Source organism: Ursus maritimus, unplaced genomic scaffold (genome assembly GCF_017311325.1).
Source record: "Ursus maritimus isolate PB19 unplaced genomic scaffold, ASM1731132v1 scaffold_35, whole genome shotgun sequence".
Classification (NCBI taxonomy): Eukaryota; Metazoa; Chordata; class Mammalia; order Carnivora; family Ursidae; genus Ursus; species Ursus maritimus.
In genome coordinates, this window is record NW_024426119.1 from 18055515 (window position 1) to 18073913 (window position 18399).

The following is an 18399-nucleotide window of genomic DNA, read 5'->3' on the forward strand; positions in this document are numbered from 1 at the left end:
CTCATTAATAGAGTAATGCATATCAAAATAGTAAAATAATTTCACACACATTACATTGGCCAGAGTCTGTCATTACCAGATTTTGGAGTGGGTAAAGAAATTATTCTCATACACAGCTGATGAAGTATACTTTGAAGGGCAATTTAGCAATAATTAGTTGAAGATTAACATACCAGAATTCCCCTGCAAGGTTTGTGTATGTGTTTTTGTGTATGTGTCTGAGAAGAAGTGTTGCACTGCGCATAGCAAGATCTGTATACCAAATGTTTGTTGCAACATTGTGTGTTACGGTACAGAGCTGGAAACACCATAGGTGTCTTTCAGTAGAAGAATGTATAAATGAAAAATGGTATGTTCAGACAACGGGACACTATGTGTATTAGTTTTCTAGGGCTGCTGTAACACAGTACCACAGAGTAGGTAGCTGAAACAACAGGAATTTATTTTCTCACAGATCTGGAGGCCAGAAGTCCAAGATCAAGGTGTTGGCAGGGTTGATTCCTTCTGAGGGGTATGAGGGAAGGATCTTCCAGGTTGCTTTCCTTGGTTCGCAGATGGCCTTCTCCTTATGTCTCTTCACATCATCTTCCTTCCTTGTGTGTCTCTGTATCTGCATTTTCTCATTTTATTAGAACAGCTGTGGTATTTGGTTAGAGCCCACCCGCATGACTGATTGATTTATTTTAAGTTGATTGCTTCTATAAAGACCCTGTCCCCAAGTAAGTTCACATTGTGGGGTACTGAGGATTGATACGTAATTCAACCCATAATACTAGTAACAGTTAAAACAGATAAACAAGAGTGAATAAAAATAGATACACTTTTTCTAAAGCCTAGTAAGTAAAAGGGGGGAAAAGGTAGAATAATACATGCATCATAACTGCATGTTTATAATGTAAACAAAACTGCTTCATATTGTTTAGTGACATACATTTGTTCTCCCCCTTATCCAACAGGGACCCAAGTGGATACCTGAAACCATGGATAGTACCTATGTTTTTTCATATATATACACATACACACATATACATACACACATGTGTACCTATGATAAAGTTTAATACATAAATTAGGTATAGTAAGAGATTAACAACAAACTAATAAAATAGAACAATTATAACAATATACTATAATAAAATTTAGGTGAATATGTTCTCTCTAAATATCTGACTGTACCCACCCTTCCTGTGGTGATGTGAGGGTGATAAAATGCTTACATGATGAGATGAGGTGCAGTGAATGATGTAGCCGACATGATGTAGAGCTAGGCTACTGTTGACCTTCTGATTCTACAGTATACATCAGAAGGAAGACAACCTCCTTCTGGACTATGATTGACTTTGGGTAACTGAAACTGTGGAAAGCAAAACCACAGGTAAAGAGGGGACTACTGTACAAATATCTGTAGTAAAACTATAAACATTCATAAGAATGGTAACAAGTTCTAGATAGTGGTCACCAACAAAGGAATGGTGAAATGAAATTGGGAAAGAGCCCAGAGGGGCTTCAGTTGTATTCATGAAGTTTTCTTCCTTAAGGGAAAAAAGGGAGAAAATGTTCAGATTAGTTCAAAGTCACTGACAGGAACATGTGTTATATTATTCTTTATAACTTTACACTATACTTGCAACTTGGTAATCTCAAAAAATAATAGAACAAATACTAAATGAATGCAGTAATGTCACTAAGAAGTTGGAAGCTTAATTTTAATAATATTAATAATTAAATAGTAGGTAAAAGTTATCTGGTAATAGAGTTAGTTCTTCTAGTTGAAATTAGTTTTGGGGTTCCTGGGTGGCTTAGTCAGTTAAGTGTCCGACTCTTGATTTCTGCTCAGGTCATGATCTCAGAGTCCTGGGATTGACACACTGGGCTCTGTGCTCAGCAGGGAGTCTGCTTCAGGATTCTCTCTCCCCCTGCTCCTCCCTCACTTGCACACGCACATGCATGCACTCGCTCTCTCTCACTCTGTAAAACAGATACATCTTAAAAAAAAAATTAGTTTTAATTTTCTGAACAGGAAAATGAGTTTTTTAATAAAATTAGCAAATGTTTATGATATCTTGTGTTTTTAAAAAAAAAGTTCACTTTTCATACCTAACAAAGTTTCAACTTTTGAAATAACTCATTTGTAGAGCATTGAATTGAGAATATTAGGGAACTTCTTATATGTGAGTCAACAACACACAGCATATGAATGACTTTGTTCTCTACACTCCAGAGTAGTAGCTCTCACCTAGGGACATACGATAATACGTGGAGCAGTTTTGGTTGTCTACTGACATTTAGTGGGTAGAATCCTGTAATACCAGGGGCGCCTGGGTGGCACAACAGTTAAGCGTCTGCCTTCGGCTCAGGGCGTGATCCTGGCGTTATGGGATCGAGCCCCACATCAGGCTCCTCCGCTATGAGTCTGCTTCTTCCTCTCCCACTCCCCCTGCTTGTGTTCCCTCTCTCACTGGCTGTCTCTATCTCTGTCGAATAAATAAATAAAATCTTAAAAAAAAAAAAAAGAATCCAGTAATACCAAACATTCTATAAAGCATAGGACAAACTATACAGTAAAGGAAGATGCCGGTAAAAACCAGTGTCCCATCAAGAAACATTGGTCTACAAGCTAAATTACTTTTAAAGCAGATCCCCAAGGGTTCTTAAGATCAGGCAAGAACTCTGAACAATGACTATTTTTAAAGCATTTTGGGGAAGAGTCATAATGGTGTCTATATGGTTTCTGGAGGCTGCTGCATCAGACCTCGGCCAACCAGAAAAATGACAACAGCAGCTAGACCAACTTTTGAATCTGTGAGAGATGGGGGAGGAAAAAGAGAAGGTGATTTGAGCCACCTCTTAAAGCAATATTCGAGTAGAGACCTCACACAGATAAAATATAGATGAAGTATTCAGGAGGCAGAAGAAGTTTGGAATCACTATTTCAGGATGGAGCTGGAAGGGAGAGAGAGAGCTACAGCAAGAGAGAAGAAGTCATCTGACATGAGAACATAGCACATCTTCAGTGTCAAAGAAGCCTTGGTTAGACCAGATTCCTTCTGCCAACCTTGATGCAGGTGAGTCTCTCAGGGAGGAAGAAGATGAAGATTTTGAAGAGGAGAGTAATGATGATACTGCAGCCCTTCTTGAGGAACTAGAAAACCTTTAAGAATTGCTGAAGAGCAGGCTTGGAAGGAACAAGAGCAGAAAGCTGAAGAAGAAAGAATAAGTATAGAAAACTTTGATTCACCCAGACACCCCAGTTAATGTATTTTTATGTATATTTTTCCTGCTGCTGAAAAATTTTCTTAAACTTAAGTAGTCAGAGTAATGGTGAAAAAAGTAATTATAAGTTAATTCCAAATATATCCATAGATGATGCCATTTCTTGTTTGATAAGTTCACAATTTTTTTAATTTAAATTTTTATATACTTAATTTTAATTTTTGATCAAAGTCTTAGAGGCTTATAGTTTAATGAGTTCAAAAAGGTCTTACAGGATTTGCTAAGAGGTTCCCCAACCACTAACTCATTGCCTCTCAGAAAGAAAGCCAAGAGGAATAAGTACCTCCTATCTCTTCTTTTACTCGTCTCCCGGATATATTGCTCTGTTATCTTATCTGAGTATGTTTAAGAGTGAGGCACAAAAAGCTAAAGAGCTCATTGCAGGTGCTTGGGGCTTCTGCTTTCTGATTCAGTAGGTGTGGGGTGGGCTCTACAAGTTTGCATTTCTAACTAGTCCCAGATGATGCTAGTCCAAGAATTATATTTTAAGAACTATTTCACTAGGGAATGCTCTTGAGAGTCACATCTGTGGAAAGAATGGAAGAAAGCAGAGGGAAAGTTAAGGTGCAGAGCTAGAGAGTTCTGAAGCTGGAATGACCCATCAGAGTTGTCCCAAGTTGTAACAAGGAGCTGGGCCTTTATACCCCCATGTTGATCAGCCTCTGGGTATGGGCTGTCCTGGGAAGGAGCTAGGACCTTGGGGAGTGAAGTTTTCTTCAGCATAGACAATCCCCAGAGTGGGCTGACAACTGAAGTCTTTCTGCTGGAAGCACTACTAGCAGCTGAGGGACAGAGTTCTTCTTTCCTGAAAAGGGGAAATAGGGCAATATATTATAGAGTTCAAAAGTGGTCCTTCTAAGTCAGCCCCAGTCCTCAACCCAAGATGTACACTTTTTCTTATTTTTCTTTTGCCATAGATTAATTTTATCTATGCTAGAACTTCATGTAAATGGAACTGTACAGTGTGAACTTTTCTGGGTGGTGTCTTTGGCTCACTCTAATACCTGCTAGATTCATTCATGTGTTTCTAGGTATCATAAGTTTTTTAAATTGCTGAGTACTATGAATATACCACGTTTTTATCCATCCTTACATTGACTGCCATTTGGATTGTTTTCAGTTTGGGGCTATTATGACTAAAGATTCTATGAACATTATTGTTCAAGCCTGTTTTATGGATACACAGTTTCATTTCTTTTAAATAAATACCTAGGAGTAGAATTGCCACAATAAAAGATAGGTCTGTATTTAACTAATTTTTTCCGAAGTGGTTTTACCTTTTACATTTCCAACAGAAATGTATGACAGTTACAGTTGCTCCAAACTTGGTGTTTTCTGTTTTTAATTTTAGCCATCCTAGTGAGTATATAATAATATATCGTTTTGATTTTGATTTGCATTTCCTTGATGATTAATGATGTTGAACATCTTTTCATTTGTTTATTGGGCATTTGTATTCCTTTTTGTGTGTGAACTGCCTTATTTATTAACTGACTTTGCTGTTGAGTTGTAGGAATTTATTACATATTGTGAGCATCAGTCTTTTCTTAGGTATATGTTTTGCAAATATTGTTTTTGTTTGGTGGCTTGTTTTCTTAATTGATGTCTTTTGATGAATACAGTCGATTTTCATTTTGATGGAATCATTTTTTTAATGGTTATTGCATCCCAAGACATCTTTGTATATTTTCAGGTCATAATAGTCTGTGATTTCTTGTAGGCATTTTATAGTTTTAATTTTTATAGTTAATTTTAAGATCTAACTCAAAATTAGCTGTAGAATGAGTTATGTTCATTTGCTTATAGATATATCCAGTTATTTCATCAGCCTTTGTTGAAAAGTTTTTCTTTTATCACTTGAATTGCTTTAGTATTTCTGTTGCAAATCAATTGACTGCATAGAAGTCAGCTGTCATTCACTTTTTTACTGCATATGATATTAACTTTACTCCAGTTGCCCTCAAAATTTGCTTTTCATCTTTGTGTTTTCATCTCTGTGACTGTGATGTGCCCATGTGTGGTTTCTTCATAATAATCCTGCTTGGAATTTAACGAGCTTAGGTATGTAAGTTTGTGTTTTTCACACAATTTGGGGAAATTTTTGGTCATTTATCAGATACTTTTCTGTCTCGTTCTCTCTCCTCTCCCACTGTACATAGTTAGACCACTTGATGTTGTACTACAGATCTTTGAAGCTCTGCTTATTATGTTGAAAATCTTTTTCTTTCTCCTTTAGATTCAATAAGATGTATTGATTTATTTTCCAGTTTAGTGACCCTTTTTCTGCTGTATCTGATCTCCTGTTAAGGTAATCCAATGAATTTTTCATTTTAGACATTGTACTTTTCCGTTTTAGAATTTCCATTTGGTTCTTTTTCATAAGTACCAGTTCTCAGCTGAGGTTCTCCCCTGCCATGGATACATTTCTTATGACCATATTTTCCTTTAAATACTTAGACATATTCATATTACTTGCTTAGAAATCCTGGTCTGCTAATTCTGACATATTGATCATTCAGGATTTGGTTTCTATGTGCTGCTTTTTGATCTTGACTCTGGGTCTCTTTTTCCTGTTTCTTCTTTCTGGTAAATTTTGCTTGTGTAATGGGCATTGTGGGTGATATGTTGTTGTAGGCTTTAGATTCTGTTATTTTTCTCTGAGTGTTGTGGGGTTTTCTGTTTTGGGATTTTTTTTTGTCCTGGTAGACTGTAACATACCTGGATTCAAACTCCAACATTATTATTCCTATAATAGGCAGCAGCAAGGAGACTCAACTCAGATCTTCCCACTTTTTCCAACTGTTTCTTTTTTCTGGAAACCTTGGAGTCTTTCCCAGAGGAAGGTTATCCAGACATTTGGGCATAGTTCACAAAGAAATTTTGTGGCACCTTCCTTTCTGGGATTTCATCTTTCATGTTATAGTGGCTCTGGCAATCCCAGACGTTGTCCTCCTCTGCCTCCTCAGCTGGCAAGACAGCAGATTTGTGCTTTATTCTTCAGTGATCATTGTTGCGTGGGTGGATAAGTACCCTCTGACAATAGCCTTATAACTACAAATCCTACCCAGTGCAGTTCCCTTCTTCTAAGGATGTTTCCCTCTAGTTGCTACCTGCTTTTGGTCACTCTCTTTAACTTTGATGCTGTTTTTATATTTTGTCCACAATGTATCATTGTTATATGTGGGAAGTTACTATGTCATTATCTGAAGCAGGACATCAGGATATTGAAGCATTATTTTATTGTGATCGAGTCAATAAAAACATTGAATATTCAGGAATATTGTAGGAAATTATACAGTGCCCACTAAATGGAATATTATAATACATCATATTAAAACTTTGAAAGAAAAATTGGAAACAGAACAGGATGTCTGCTGTGACCGCAATTTTTCATCCTTAGACTAGAGATTTTAGCCAAAGTAATTAGATAAGAAAGGAGGAGAAAAAGAGGCATAAAGACAGAAAAGGAAGAAAAATATTTTAATTGTAAGTGAAATCGTTATCTACAAGAAAATCTATATACTATTAGAACTAATAAGTTCAGGAAGGTTGCTGGATATAAAGTCAGCATAAAAACTAGTGGTTTTTGTGAACATCAGCACGTACGTTAGCAAGAACCAATTAGAAAACATAGTTTTAAAAAGATACAGAAAATTATAGGACATTTTTAAAGACAGACAAAAATAAATCAAATTATGAATCACTTCCCCAACTTCAATCTAAACATCAGTACTATTCAGTATAAATCTTAGCAGGAATTTTGTGAAATTGTAAAAAGCAGAAAACCCACCTGGACTATATAAGGCCTGAGAATTATCAAGACTGTTCTGAAAATGGTCAAGGAAGGGCATGTACTCAAATAACTAGACCTAATTTTTAAAGCACTGGTAAATTTAGAGTGGTGGCTCAGAGAGAGACACATAGATTAATAATAAAACAGAAAAACCGAAAATGGATTCAAGCATACATGAAAACTTGGCATAATAAAATAGGGAGCAATTGGCCTACCAGAAAGAAATATGTATTACACCATACCATACATAAGAATAAATTCTAGTTCAAATAAAGATCAAACTTGAAAAAGCTAACTTCAAAAATGTTAGAATGAAATATGTCCTTAAAACTTCAGCTAGATAGGGTGTCTTAAGATAAAAAACACAAATCATAAAGGAAAAATTAATAAATTTGACTAAATCAAAAATTTAAACTTTAGTAAGATATCGTTAAAATATATAATTAACAAAGTTAAGTATATGTAACAGGATTTGTGTCCGTAGTATATAAAGAACTGCTACAACTTAATAAGAAATAGTCAACTCCACTTAAAAATGGACAGAGAGTATGAATCAGTGGTTTACAGAGGAGAAAATCTATATGGCCAGTTAAGCAGGTGAAAAGTATTGCTAGCAATTAGAAAAAATTACAAATTCAAAAAATTTATATCCATTAAGATAGTGTTTAATATGTGTATTATATATCATGTATAAATGGCAAATATTTGTACAAAGTAATAGGAAAATAGAGAGTATCGTATAGTGCTGATGGAAGTGTAAGTGGATATAAACTGCTTGGGAGAAGAATTTGGTAATATACAGTTGACAAGATACATCCATGAGCCCCTGAAAGTTAACTTTTGAATTTATAACTGAGAGATTTTCACATGTGTACACCAGGAGACATGTACAAAATTTATTGCAGCATTGTTTGTAAGAAAACCTGGGAAGTATTAAATTGGCTTTCAGTAAAGAAATAGATGAATAAATTTGATATATTCACCCAGTGGAATACTTTTCAGCATTAAAATGAACTTCATCAAAGTGTAGATCTCAAAGATAATGTTGAATGACAAAAGACAATTGCAGAATATATATAATGTAAGGGTATTTACATAAACATTTAAAAGCTTCTTGGAATAGCAGTATATGTTGCTTATAGGCTTGTACATCTACTGGGAAGCTTACACATCAAATTAACGATAGTTATCTTTCAGAAGGTAGTGAGATATGGTACGAGACTAGACGGAAGAACGAAAGGGAGTTCAACTTAATCTATATCCATCTATTATAGTTGTGTTAAGTATGAATTAAAAATAATCAAAAGGTTAGATCAAGTGATTGCCAAAGTTCGTATCTAGCTTAGAAGCACTTGCATTTTATTTTTTAAGTTTATTCTTTCAAAGGCTACCTTTTACACATACTTTTTAGATTTACCAAATTGTTTGTGATAAGACATAGTCATCTTCAGGTATTCCACAGAGCAGGTTTCTGATAGAAAAGGAGTGTATTTAGAGCTATGGTTTAGAAAATAATCACATTTTCAATTTTATACTATTTTCTCTAAAAACACTTTTTTAAAATGTGGTCCCAGTCTTTCCAAAGAGTTTTATTCATATGGGGGGCTGAATGTGTTTTTGTCATATATTCATTTAACAGATTTTATTGAATACCTAACATGTGCGAGATGATAATAACAGCAGTGAGCAAAATAGACAAAGCCTGTTTTCATGGAGTTTAAATTCTAGTCAAGGAAGATATCCAGTAAACAAATAAATTAATAAAAATATAAAATGGGTACCTGGTGGCTCAGTTGGTTAAGTGTCTGCCTTTGGCTCAGGTCATGATCCCAGGGTCCTGGGATCAAGTCCTGCATTGGGCTCCCTGCTCAACAAGGAGTCTGCTTCTCCCTCTGCCCCTCTCCCCACTCATTCTCTCCTCTCTTGCTCTCTTTCTTAAATAAATAAGTAAAATCTTTAAAAAATATATAAAATGGGGGTAAGTAGAATAATTAAAAGCGAAACAGAGCAAGAAGGATAGAGTGATGCAGAATATTTTAAATGGGAAAGTCAGAGAAGAACTATGTTTGGACAAAGAATCACTTTGGCCACTTTATTGAGAATAGTCCACAGAGGTGGTTGGGGGAGGTTCTTAAGGATAGAAACAGGAAGACCAGTTAGGTTACTATAACACTCTAGACAGGAAATGGTAGGGGTTTAGAAGAAGGTGGTGAACAGTGGTTGGATTCTTGATGCATTGCTTTTTAGGAGTGATTCTTAATCAGTACAATACTCTCTTATCTCAGGGAAACTGGGAGTTATTAAGAAGAGAAAAAAATAGCACACTTTAGCTGCTAATGAGTTATAAGCTATACAAACAATCCCAAAAGATTTTAAAACGTCTTAAAAGTCTTCTGTGGGATTGTGGGAAGGGGATTTCATTTCCTCTTAAGTGGAGGTATCATTTGCTTTTCTTGTTCTTTATAGTCATTCTGATCTTTGCAGTTGAACTTAATCCAGTTATACTTTGTTCTTTAAAAAGTGAAATTTGAAATCTACATACAAATGAAAAGTTTTGAGGTTATTGATTGTAATCAATACAAATGAGTTTTAAATGTTGATTTTTTTTACTTTATAGATTAACTGTATAGCTATATACAGAGGCAACTCGCCAATTTTTTTACATTTATTTGGCTCTAGAACCTTTTACAAAAGACAATATGGCTCATAGCATCTTTTAAGATATAAACTGTCTCTGAATTTCTACATGATTTTGTTGCATTTATACTTCATTGTGTTATAACAAAATCCAGATGACAGTTAAATTATTTTATACTGGCTTCATTTGTATTACTTATTAATAGTTCACTTATTCAGTAATTCACTTATTCAGTAAATTGATATATAGTGACTTTTTGGGGTTATTTATTTCTAAATGTATTCTCCCCTTCCAATTCATTACCATATCAGTTAATCTTTATTATTCCTTTTATGTCTAGGGTTTCCTTTCCCTCGCCTGTGTGGGTGTTTTGCACACATGTACATATGTGAGTGAGAAGGAGGGAGAAGAGAAGAGAATCTACTTTATAGCAAGTCTTTTAGAGCCACAGATAATATTACACCATTATGGCTTTTAAATGCTAAACAAATCATTTTCCAGAGTGGCAGGCATACAGTAAAAATTGTATTCATTATAAAATCTGTGTCCTGTTTCTTTGTATAATAATACATATCTGCATTTTTATATATCTCTAAAAACTTAATTGTTTATTCGAAACATCTGTTAAAATGATACAGTGTAACATTGACTGTAGCAGTGAACTCAGATGTTCTGATCATGCTTTAGGACTAAATTTAGTACAGTGAATGGGAAATAGATGTTTGTTTTGCTTTGTGAAAAATGCAGTTTTAGGGTATGATCTTAATCTTAAAAGGGAATTTTACTATTTCAAATATTTAATAAATTTATCATTTTTATTAACCTAACTTTCTTTTTCTTTTAGCAAAACTGTACAATCTAAAGTGGACTGCATTTTGGTAAGTAAAATAACTAATCTTAAAGTTCTTTTGTAATAAGGCTTTTACCACTATATAAAGTATATTATTCTTGAGTAAATATTTATTTTAAATATCTCAATTTTAGAGAAAAAAATTTGATATTGAATTACAACCATAGGGGTGAACTAGCTATAAGCTGTCTAGGTACTTTCCTCTATCTCATCAACAATGAAATCATAGTCTGAGGTTATTGCATGTTTTTGAAACATACTGGCCTTTCCTAAAGATCTCTTATGCATTTAATAAAGTTGTTTATTTTTCTGTTCTAAGAACTCTGTAAGAATTTGTTTAAAAAAAAGATTTAAGATGTTCAATGGGTTAGTTTTGTTGATAGCATATTTTTCATATTTAGGTTGCTAGAATTTAGGAATTAAAGCCACAATAACAGTTCTAATTTATGTTGTACTTAATAGAACTCTTAAAAATGTATTTAAATGCGAGCTTTTTAAAATGCTTCATGGATTAGTTTTTGTTGGTGTATTTTTCATGTTTGGTTTGCTGGCCTTCAGGAGTTAAAACCACAATAATAGTTTAAATTTAGATTGTATTTGTAGCTCCTTAGCTCTTCTCTTGAACATGTGAGGGTAGAAGCATGAGGCTACTGGGGCTACTGGAGTAGTAATGACATCTTTCATGAAATCTCTACTAATGGAGTACTCCCTAGGCTCTAGAACATTTAGTGATTCTGCACTGTTGGATTCCGCAAAGTGTTCTTAGTCTTCTCTCTAGTTGTTTGTGACATCAGAACTTTTTTATTCAGGTTTGGGTCTTCCTTATAAGCTAACTTTTTTGTGGGGGAGGGAGGATCTTTAGTGTCTGGTGCTGAAATAGTATGTAATATGTTATTAGCTTATGAAATTATTGCTGTTATGATATTATTAGCTTCTAGGTATGTGAATAAATAGGATTAGTTCATAGAAGTGTTAATTTGATCAATTGTCCTGTGCTTTTCTAACGTAATAGTTCAGAATAAGGATTTTGTGGGGATGTTTTTCCCTTTTTCTTTCACTTACCCTTCTTTCTTTTTTTCTTTATTGGACTCAAAATAATCCTCTGAATTAGGTAATCTTGTTACCTTCCTTTTACAAAGAAACATGCTGTTTCATTTATTTCTGAAAAATAATTATTGAACACCTTCTGTCTGCCAATGTAGATATAAGTGATACAGAATAAAAAGGACATATTCTCTTGCCTTCAAGAAATTCAGTGTGTTGTTAAAATATATTCAGGAGTGCTGTTAAGACCTGGGAAGGTAGTAATTGGGGATGGAGGGGTGACTTTGACTCCAATCTCCAGAGAATTTCTAGATGTCCCAATTCTCAAGAGTCTCGTTGTTTATCACTTAGTAGTTACTGCATATTGCTTTCTTTTCAATACCTGAGATTTTGAGGCAGAAGACTAGTATAATTTTTAAGATAGGACATTTATTAAATATTAAATAGGGAAAAAGTCTTTTAAATCTTTTTAGTTCAGAATTGTTTATATTTTAGCATAAGGTCTAAAGTTATGTGTATTTGATGAACAAGATAGTAAGATTTCTATCCCCATGAACCTTACAATTTATTGAGTAAGGTACATATTAGATGAATTGTCAAATAAATGAGCATTATAACTTCAGGTAGTGGTAAATGCTATTATAAAATTTTTGAAAGGTCAAAGCAGGCAAGTGATGGTGGGTAGGTTGGGTGATTAGGAAAAGCTTCTTTGAGACAGTGGCATTTGAAGGGAGACTTAAGTAATAAGAACCCAGCCTTGTGTGATGATTTGCCTGTGACACATACTAGGCAGAGGGAAGAGTACGTATAAAGATTCAGAAGCAGGGTTGAGTTGGGGATATTTACAGAATACAAAGAACACAGTGTCCTGGAACTTATAGAAGAGGGAGAGAATGATAGGAGAAAAGTTCAGGTAGGGAGAAATTTTTGTAGGGTTTATTTAGCCATGGCAAATAGTATGGATCTCGTTCTAAGTGTACAGAGAGCCAGTTAAAAGGTTTTAAGTAGAATACTATGATCCAGTTGTTTTTAAACACCCTGGTTGTTGGGAAATGGGCTGGTCTTGGGGTAGGGGGGTGAGTGTAAGCAGGAAAACCATTTAGGGTATGCAGAAGTCCAAATGAAAATTCAGGGCTCTTGCTTACATGATGGCAGTGGAAGATGGAAAAAAATAAATGGATTCAGGTTTATTTTGGATATAAAGCTAATAGGCCTTGCTTTCTGGTGCATTGAATGTGCAGAGAGAAACAAAGAGGAATCAAGGATAATTCCTTTTTGGTCTAAAAGATTTCTTTTGGTATTTCTTGTAAAGCAGGTTTGCTTATAATGAATTTTCTTGGTCTTCATTTATCTGTGAATGTCTTTATTTGCCTTCTGATTTGAAGGATAGTTTTGCTGGAAATAGAATTTTTGATCAAGAGGTTTTTTCCTTTCATCTGAGTATGTCATTTTGTTGCCCTTAGCCTTCATTGTTTCTGATTTATCATGTTTTCATGTGTATAATGAGTTGGTTTTCTCTAGCTGATATCAAGATTTGTTGAAATTCATTCATTTGCTTGTTTGCTCACCCACTTACTCTTGCTTTCAACACTTTGACTATTATATGTGAGAGTATGGATCACTTTGTGTTTATGCTACTTGGGATTTTCTGAGCTCACATGTGTAGATTATTCTGATTGGGGAAGTTTTTAGCCACTATTTCTTCAAATTTTTTCTGTCCCTTGGATTCCCCTCTCCTTCCAAAGTTTCCATTACATATATGTTGAAATGATTAATGTTATCCCTCCAGTCTCTGAAGCTTTGTTCGTTTTTTTCTCTGGTTATCTTTCTGTGTTCTAGTTTCTCTGTCTTTATTAAGATTCTCTATATTTGATTCATTGTCATCATGTTTTCCCATGTATTTAAACAAAAGCAGCCTCATCCTGGCAGTACTACTGTCCAAACCATGTGGGAATAGGTCATGGGAGCAGCCCCAGGCAATGACACAGACATTCAACAGTTAATACCTAAAGTTCAGTTTTTAATGACCAAACATTTCTTAACATGCCATTTACCACTAGTTTCCAAAGTGCTAAAATAGTTCTTTTTGGCCATTTTATACCATTGTATAGTTATTTCGATGGGAAGATTTGCTGACCTATTTCTTTCAACTTTTCTAGATACCTTAACCTTCTCAAAAAGATTTTATCGTGTGTTTTCTTGTAAAAATTTTATGATTTTAGCTTTTTCTGTTAGGTCTGTTAACCATTTTGATTTAAATTTGTGTTTTGTCTAATGTGAACTGGAGTGTTTATCTTTTACCACGTGATTGGATAATCCAGTTGTCCCAGGACCATTTACTGAAAAGCACACCCTTTCCCACTCCTTACGTGTGTGTCTTTTTCTATCCTCTTTTTTCCCATCAATTGCTGTATCTCTCCTTATGACATCACCACACTGTCTTGTTTACAGTAGCTTTGCAGAAAGTCTTGATATCAGGTCATATAATGGTTCAAATTAATTTTAGCATTTCCATACAGATTTTAGAATAAATTTGTAAATTTCTATTTAAAAAAAAAACTAAGTCTACTGGGATTTTTTATTGGGATTACAGTGATTTATAGATCAATTTGGGGTTAGTTGATATCTTAATGACAAATCTTTTAATCCATGAGCATGGTATATCTCCATATTCGTTGAGTCTTTCATAATTTTTCTCAGCAGTGTTTTGTAGTTTTCTGTGTGTATGTTTTATATATATTTTGCTTAAATTAGTCCTAAATATTTTAATACTTTGGATACTATCATGAATGTTATACAATGTTTTATTGCTAATACTTGTATTGACCTTGCAGTCTGCAAATATATTAAATTTACATATTATATCTAGAAGCCTATATGTAGAGTCCTTTGGATTTTCTACCTGATACTCAATCAGATTGTCCATAAATAAAGAAAAATTTGTTTCCGTTTCATTTTAAACATCTATTTATTTTACTCATCATTGTTGCACTGCTAGAACCTCCAAGACAATATTGAATAGAAATGGTGAGAGTGGATTCCCTTTCCTTGTTCCCAATCTCAGACGAAAATCATTCATTTATAATATGATGTTAACAAATACCTTTTTCATGGATGCTCTTTTCAAACTGAGAATGTTCCCTTCCTTTCCCGTTTTCTTAGAGGTTTTTATCAAATACATGTTGTATTTTATCAAATGATTTTTCTGTACTCATCGAAATAGTCACATGATACTTCTTTATTCTATTAACGTGGTGAATTACACCGATTGATTTTCCCAAGTGAAAACAATCCTTGCATTTCTGTGATCAACTCTACATGATGCTTTATACTTTATGTGTTGCATGATACTTTTATATACTGTTACATTGGATTTGCTATTGTCTGTGTAGTTAGGGCTTTGAATGTGCTTTTCTTGTAAAATATTTTTCTGTTTTTGGTATCTGAGTGATGTTGATTTCATATAATGAGTTTGGAAGTGCTCTTCTCTATTTTCTGAAGGAATTTATTTAAAATTAAGTGTTTCATAGATTTTACCAGTAAAACTGGGAAAGGTTTTAGTTACAAACTTAGTTTCTTTCATTATTACAGGGCTATTCTGTTTCTTCTTGATACAGTTTTACTACTTTAGTCTTTGAAGGAATTTGTTCATTTCTATTATATTACTGAATTTGTTGGTGTAACATTGCTCATAATATTTCCTTATTATCCTTTACTGTCTCTAGAATCTGTAGCAGTTATCTCTGATTTCTGATAAGGGCCCTTTGTATCTTCTTTTTCCTTGATCAGTTTAGCTAGAGGTTTAGTCATTTTATTGATCTTTTCATATGAATTGAGTTTTGGCTTCATTGATTTTTCTCTCTTGTTTATCAGTTTTCCATTTTGTTTCTCTTCTAGTAAGTATTATTTCTTTCCCTCTGCTTACCTTGGTTTTAATTTATTCTTATTTTTCTAGCTCCTTAATATGGAAACTTGAAATCTTTTTTTCTTTCCAGTGATAAGCATTTTTAATGCTATAAACTGTCCTCTAAGCACTGGTTTAGCTGCATTCCATAAATTTTTATGTAGTGTTTTCATTATCATTCAATTAATTTTCTTTTCTATTTCCATTCTGATTTATTCTTGTACCCATGGAACACTTAGATATATCTTGATCAATTTCCAGATAGTTGAGTATTTATCAAAACTTGTTTTTTGTGGGGGTGCCTGGGTGGCTCAGTTGGTTAAGTATCTGCCTTTGACTCAGATCATAATATCAGGGGATTGAGCCCCATGTCAGCCTCCCTGCTCAATGGTGAGTCTGCTTCTCCCTCTCCCACTGCCCACCTCCCCCACCAAATAAATAAAATCTTTTTTAAAAAATTGTTTATTGTGTATTTTTGTGAATGTTTCATATATACTTGAAAAGAATGTATATTTAACTGTCATTGGATGGAATGTTCTTTATCCAAAAATTAGGTCCACTTGGTTATTGTTTTTCAAGACATGTTTATCCCCCCCTCCTCATTTCAGTTACAGAGAGGGATGCTAAAATGTCTCTCTTGTGATTATTAATTTTTTTTCTCTCTGACCCTGTCAGATTTTGCTTCATGTATTAAAAATATTATTAGGAGCATAAATATGTAGGATTATTATGTTTTCTTTTTTAATTGGTTCTTTTATTATTATGCTATTTCTGTTTTTATCTCCAGTAATATTTTGCTTTGAAGTCTGCTCTGTCTAATATTACCAGAGCCCCTCCATTTTACAATTAGTGTTTGCTTTTATGACATATCTTTTTCCATCCTTTTACTTTTAAGCATTCTAGGTCTTTATAGTTAAAGTATTTTGTTGTTGATGACAGCATATACTTGTATCTTCCTTACCCAGTCTGACAAGCTTTATCTTGTTCTTACTTGTATGGTTGAGTGTACACATGCCATTTATTTTCTTGTAGGTCTACTGTTAATTCTCCTAGTTTTAGTTTATCTGCAAAAAAGTCTTTAATTGCCTTTCATTTCAAAGGACATTTTTGATACAGAATTCTAGTTTTTCTTTCAGCATTTTAGCAGTGGTGATCCACTTTCTTCTAGCTTACATAGTTTCCATTGGAAAGTTTGTAGTTATTCTTGTTTCCCTGTATATAATACATTCCTTTTCTTCCCCCCTCCTTTTACTTCTTGTAAGATTATTTATTAGTGGCTTTCAGCAGTGGTATTATAATAGCCTTAGTATGATTTTCTTTGTTTCTGTCCTGCTTGTGGTTCATTGAGCTCCTCAAACCTGTGAGTTTATATTTTTCACCAATTTTCAAAAAAATTCCTAGCCATTTAAATATTCTTCTTCATTGCCATCCTGGGACTCAAAGTAGGTCCCTAAGGCTATGCTTTTTTTTTTTCTTCTTCTTCTCTTTTTGCTTCATTTTGGGTAGGTTATGTTTCTTTATTATCACATCCTAATATTTTCCATTGATTGTGTCTAATCTGCTGTAAATCCCATTGAGTGAATTAACCTATTTTAGAGCCTGAATTTTTCAGGTCTAGAAATTCCACTTGAGCGTTTTGTTGTGTTGTCCATTTCTCTTCTCATTAAATCCTTGGGCATATTTATAATACTTGTTTTAAAGTCTTTGTTTGCTAGTTATATTATCTCTAAGTTTGTTTTGTTTACTGATTTTTTTATTGTCGCAGTTATGGGTCATGTTTTTCTGCCTCTTCGCATATCAAGTTATTTTTAATTTAGTATTTATTTATTCATTTGTTTGTTTATAGTGTCTGGGTTTTGTTCTCTTCCTTTAAAGTGTATTACAACTTTTTTTGGCTGGCAGCTAAATTACTTACAGGATAGTTTGATCCTTTGCTGTGTTTAAGCTTTGCTGGGAGAAGTCTAGAATGTCATTTACTTTTAGAATTTAGCTTTTATACTAAAATATTACTTCTCTAGTGTCTATACTGTATTCCTTGGGTATTCAGTGAGATCTCTCAGTTCTGTCTGATTAGAATTTGAACAGGTCACAGCCAGGTATACTTCCCTGGTAGTTCTGTCCCCAGCCTTACAGAGTTTTTCTGTACTTACACAGATTTTAATATTAAGCAGTAGATTCCAAGTCTACATAATGATTTGTGTAGATTTTAAAGATATTTCATATCTTCCTTTTGGTACTCCGCCTTTTAAAACACTGATCACTGTTGCTGTAGCATATCAGTACTGCCAGTGCTCGGCTTTGGTTCCCCCTCCCTGTACCACAGTTGACAAGTTGCCTTCAGATGAAATCATCTTATTTGTTTCCTTAGGATGTAACAGTTCTTTGCTCTCTGTTCAATTTCTGAAAACAGTTGTTCCATGTATTTTGTTCAGGTTTTTAGTTGGTGAAGCTGGAAGAGGTGCTCCAGTGTCTGGTACTCCAGAGTGGCCATGTGCATAAATCTATTAATAGATATTTTAAAGATTCTGTAAAGTGTATAGGCCCCTTCGACCCCCTTCTTTTCCCAGTGAGTTAGTTTCCACTATTTATTGTCTACAAAAATTGTTTCATACTTTTTGAACCAAAGTTCCCAAACCCACTTCTCTTACTGTCAGCAGATGATCTCACCTCCTACTTTTCTGAGAAAGTAAGAAGACACAGTGAAGGCATTCCACAAAATTAACACTGCTTGTTATCCCCAACTCAGTAGTTGCTCACTTCTGTGCCTATTCTTATATCCCTTCTCTGTTCTCCTAAAAGTAGAAATACCTTTCTGCCTTTCTGAAAGTTGATCTCTGTCTAGGCTCTGGATCCCATCTCTTTCTATCTCTGATTCATTTCATTTATTCTCTTTCTCC

General features: G+C 34.1%; 1 protein-coding gene and 1 pseudogene across 1 annotated transcript in view; both read left to right on the forward strand.

The window, feature by feature from the left end:
* The window catches only part of RFX7 (regulatory factor X7), a 130283-nt gene that overhangs the window by 41253 nt on the left and 70631 nt on the right, over window positions 1–18399 (forward strand). The window contains exon 2 of the mRNA XM_008706007.2: window positions 10549–10582. Coding sequence (XP_008704229.1) covers window positions 10549–10582 — 34 coding nt within the window. The remainder of the gene's footprint in view (window positions 1–10548; window positions 10583–18399) is intronic.
* Window positions 2607–3863, forward strand: LOC103676823 (annotated as a pseudogene).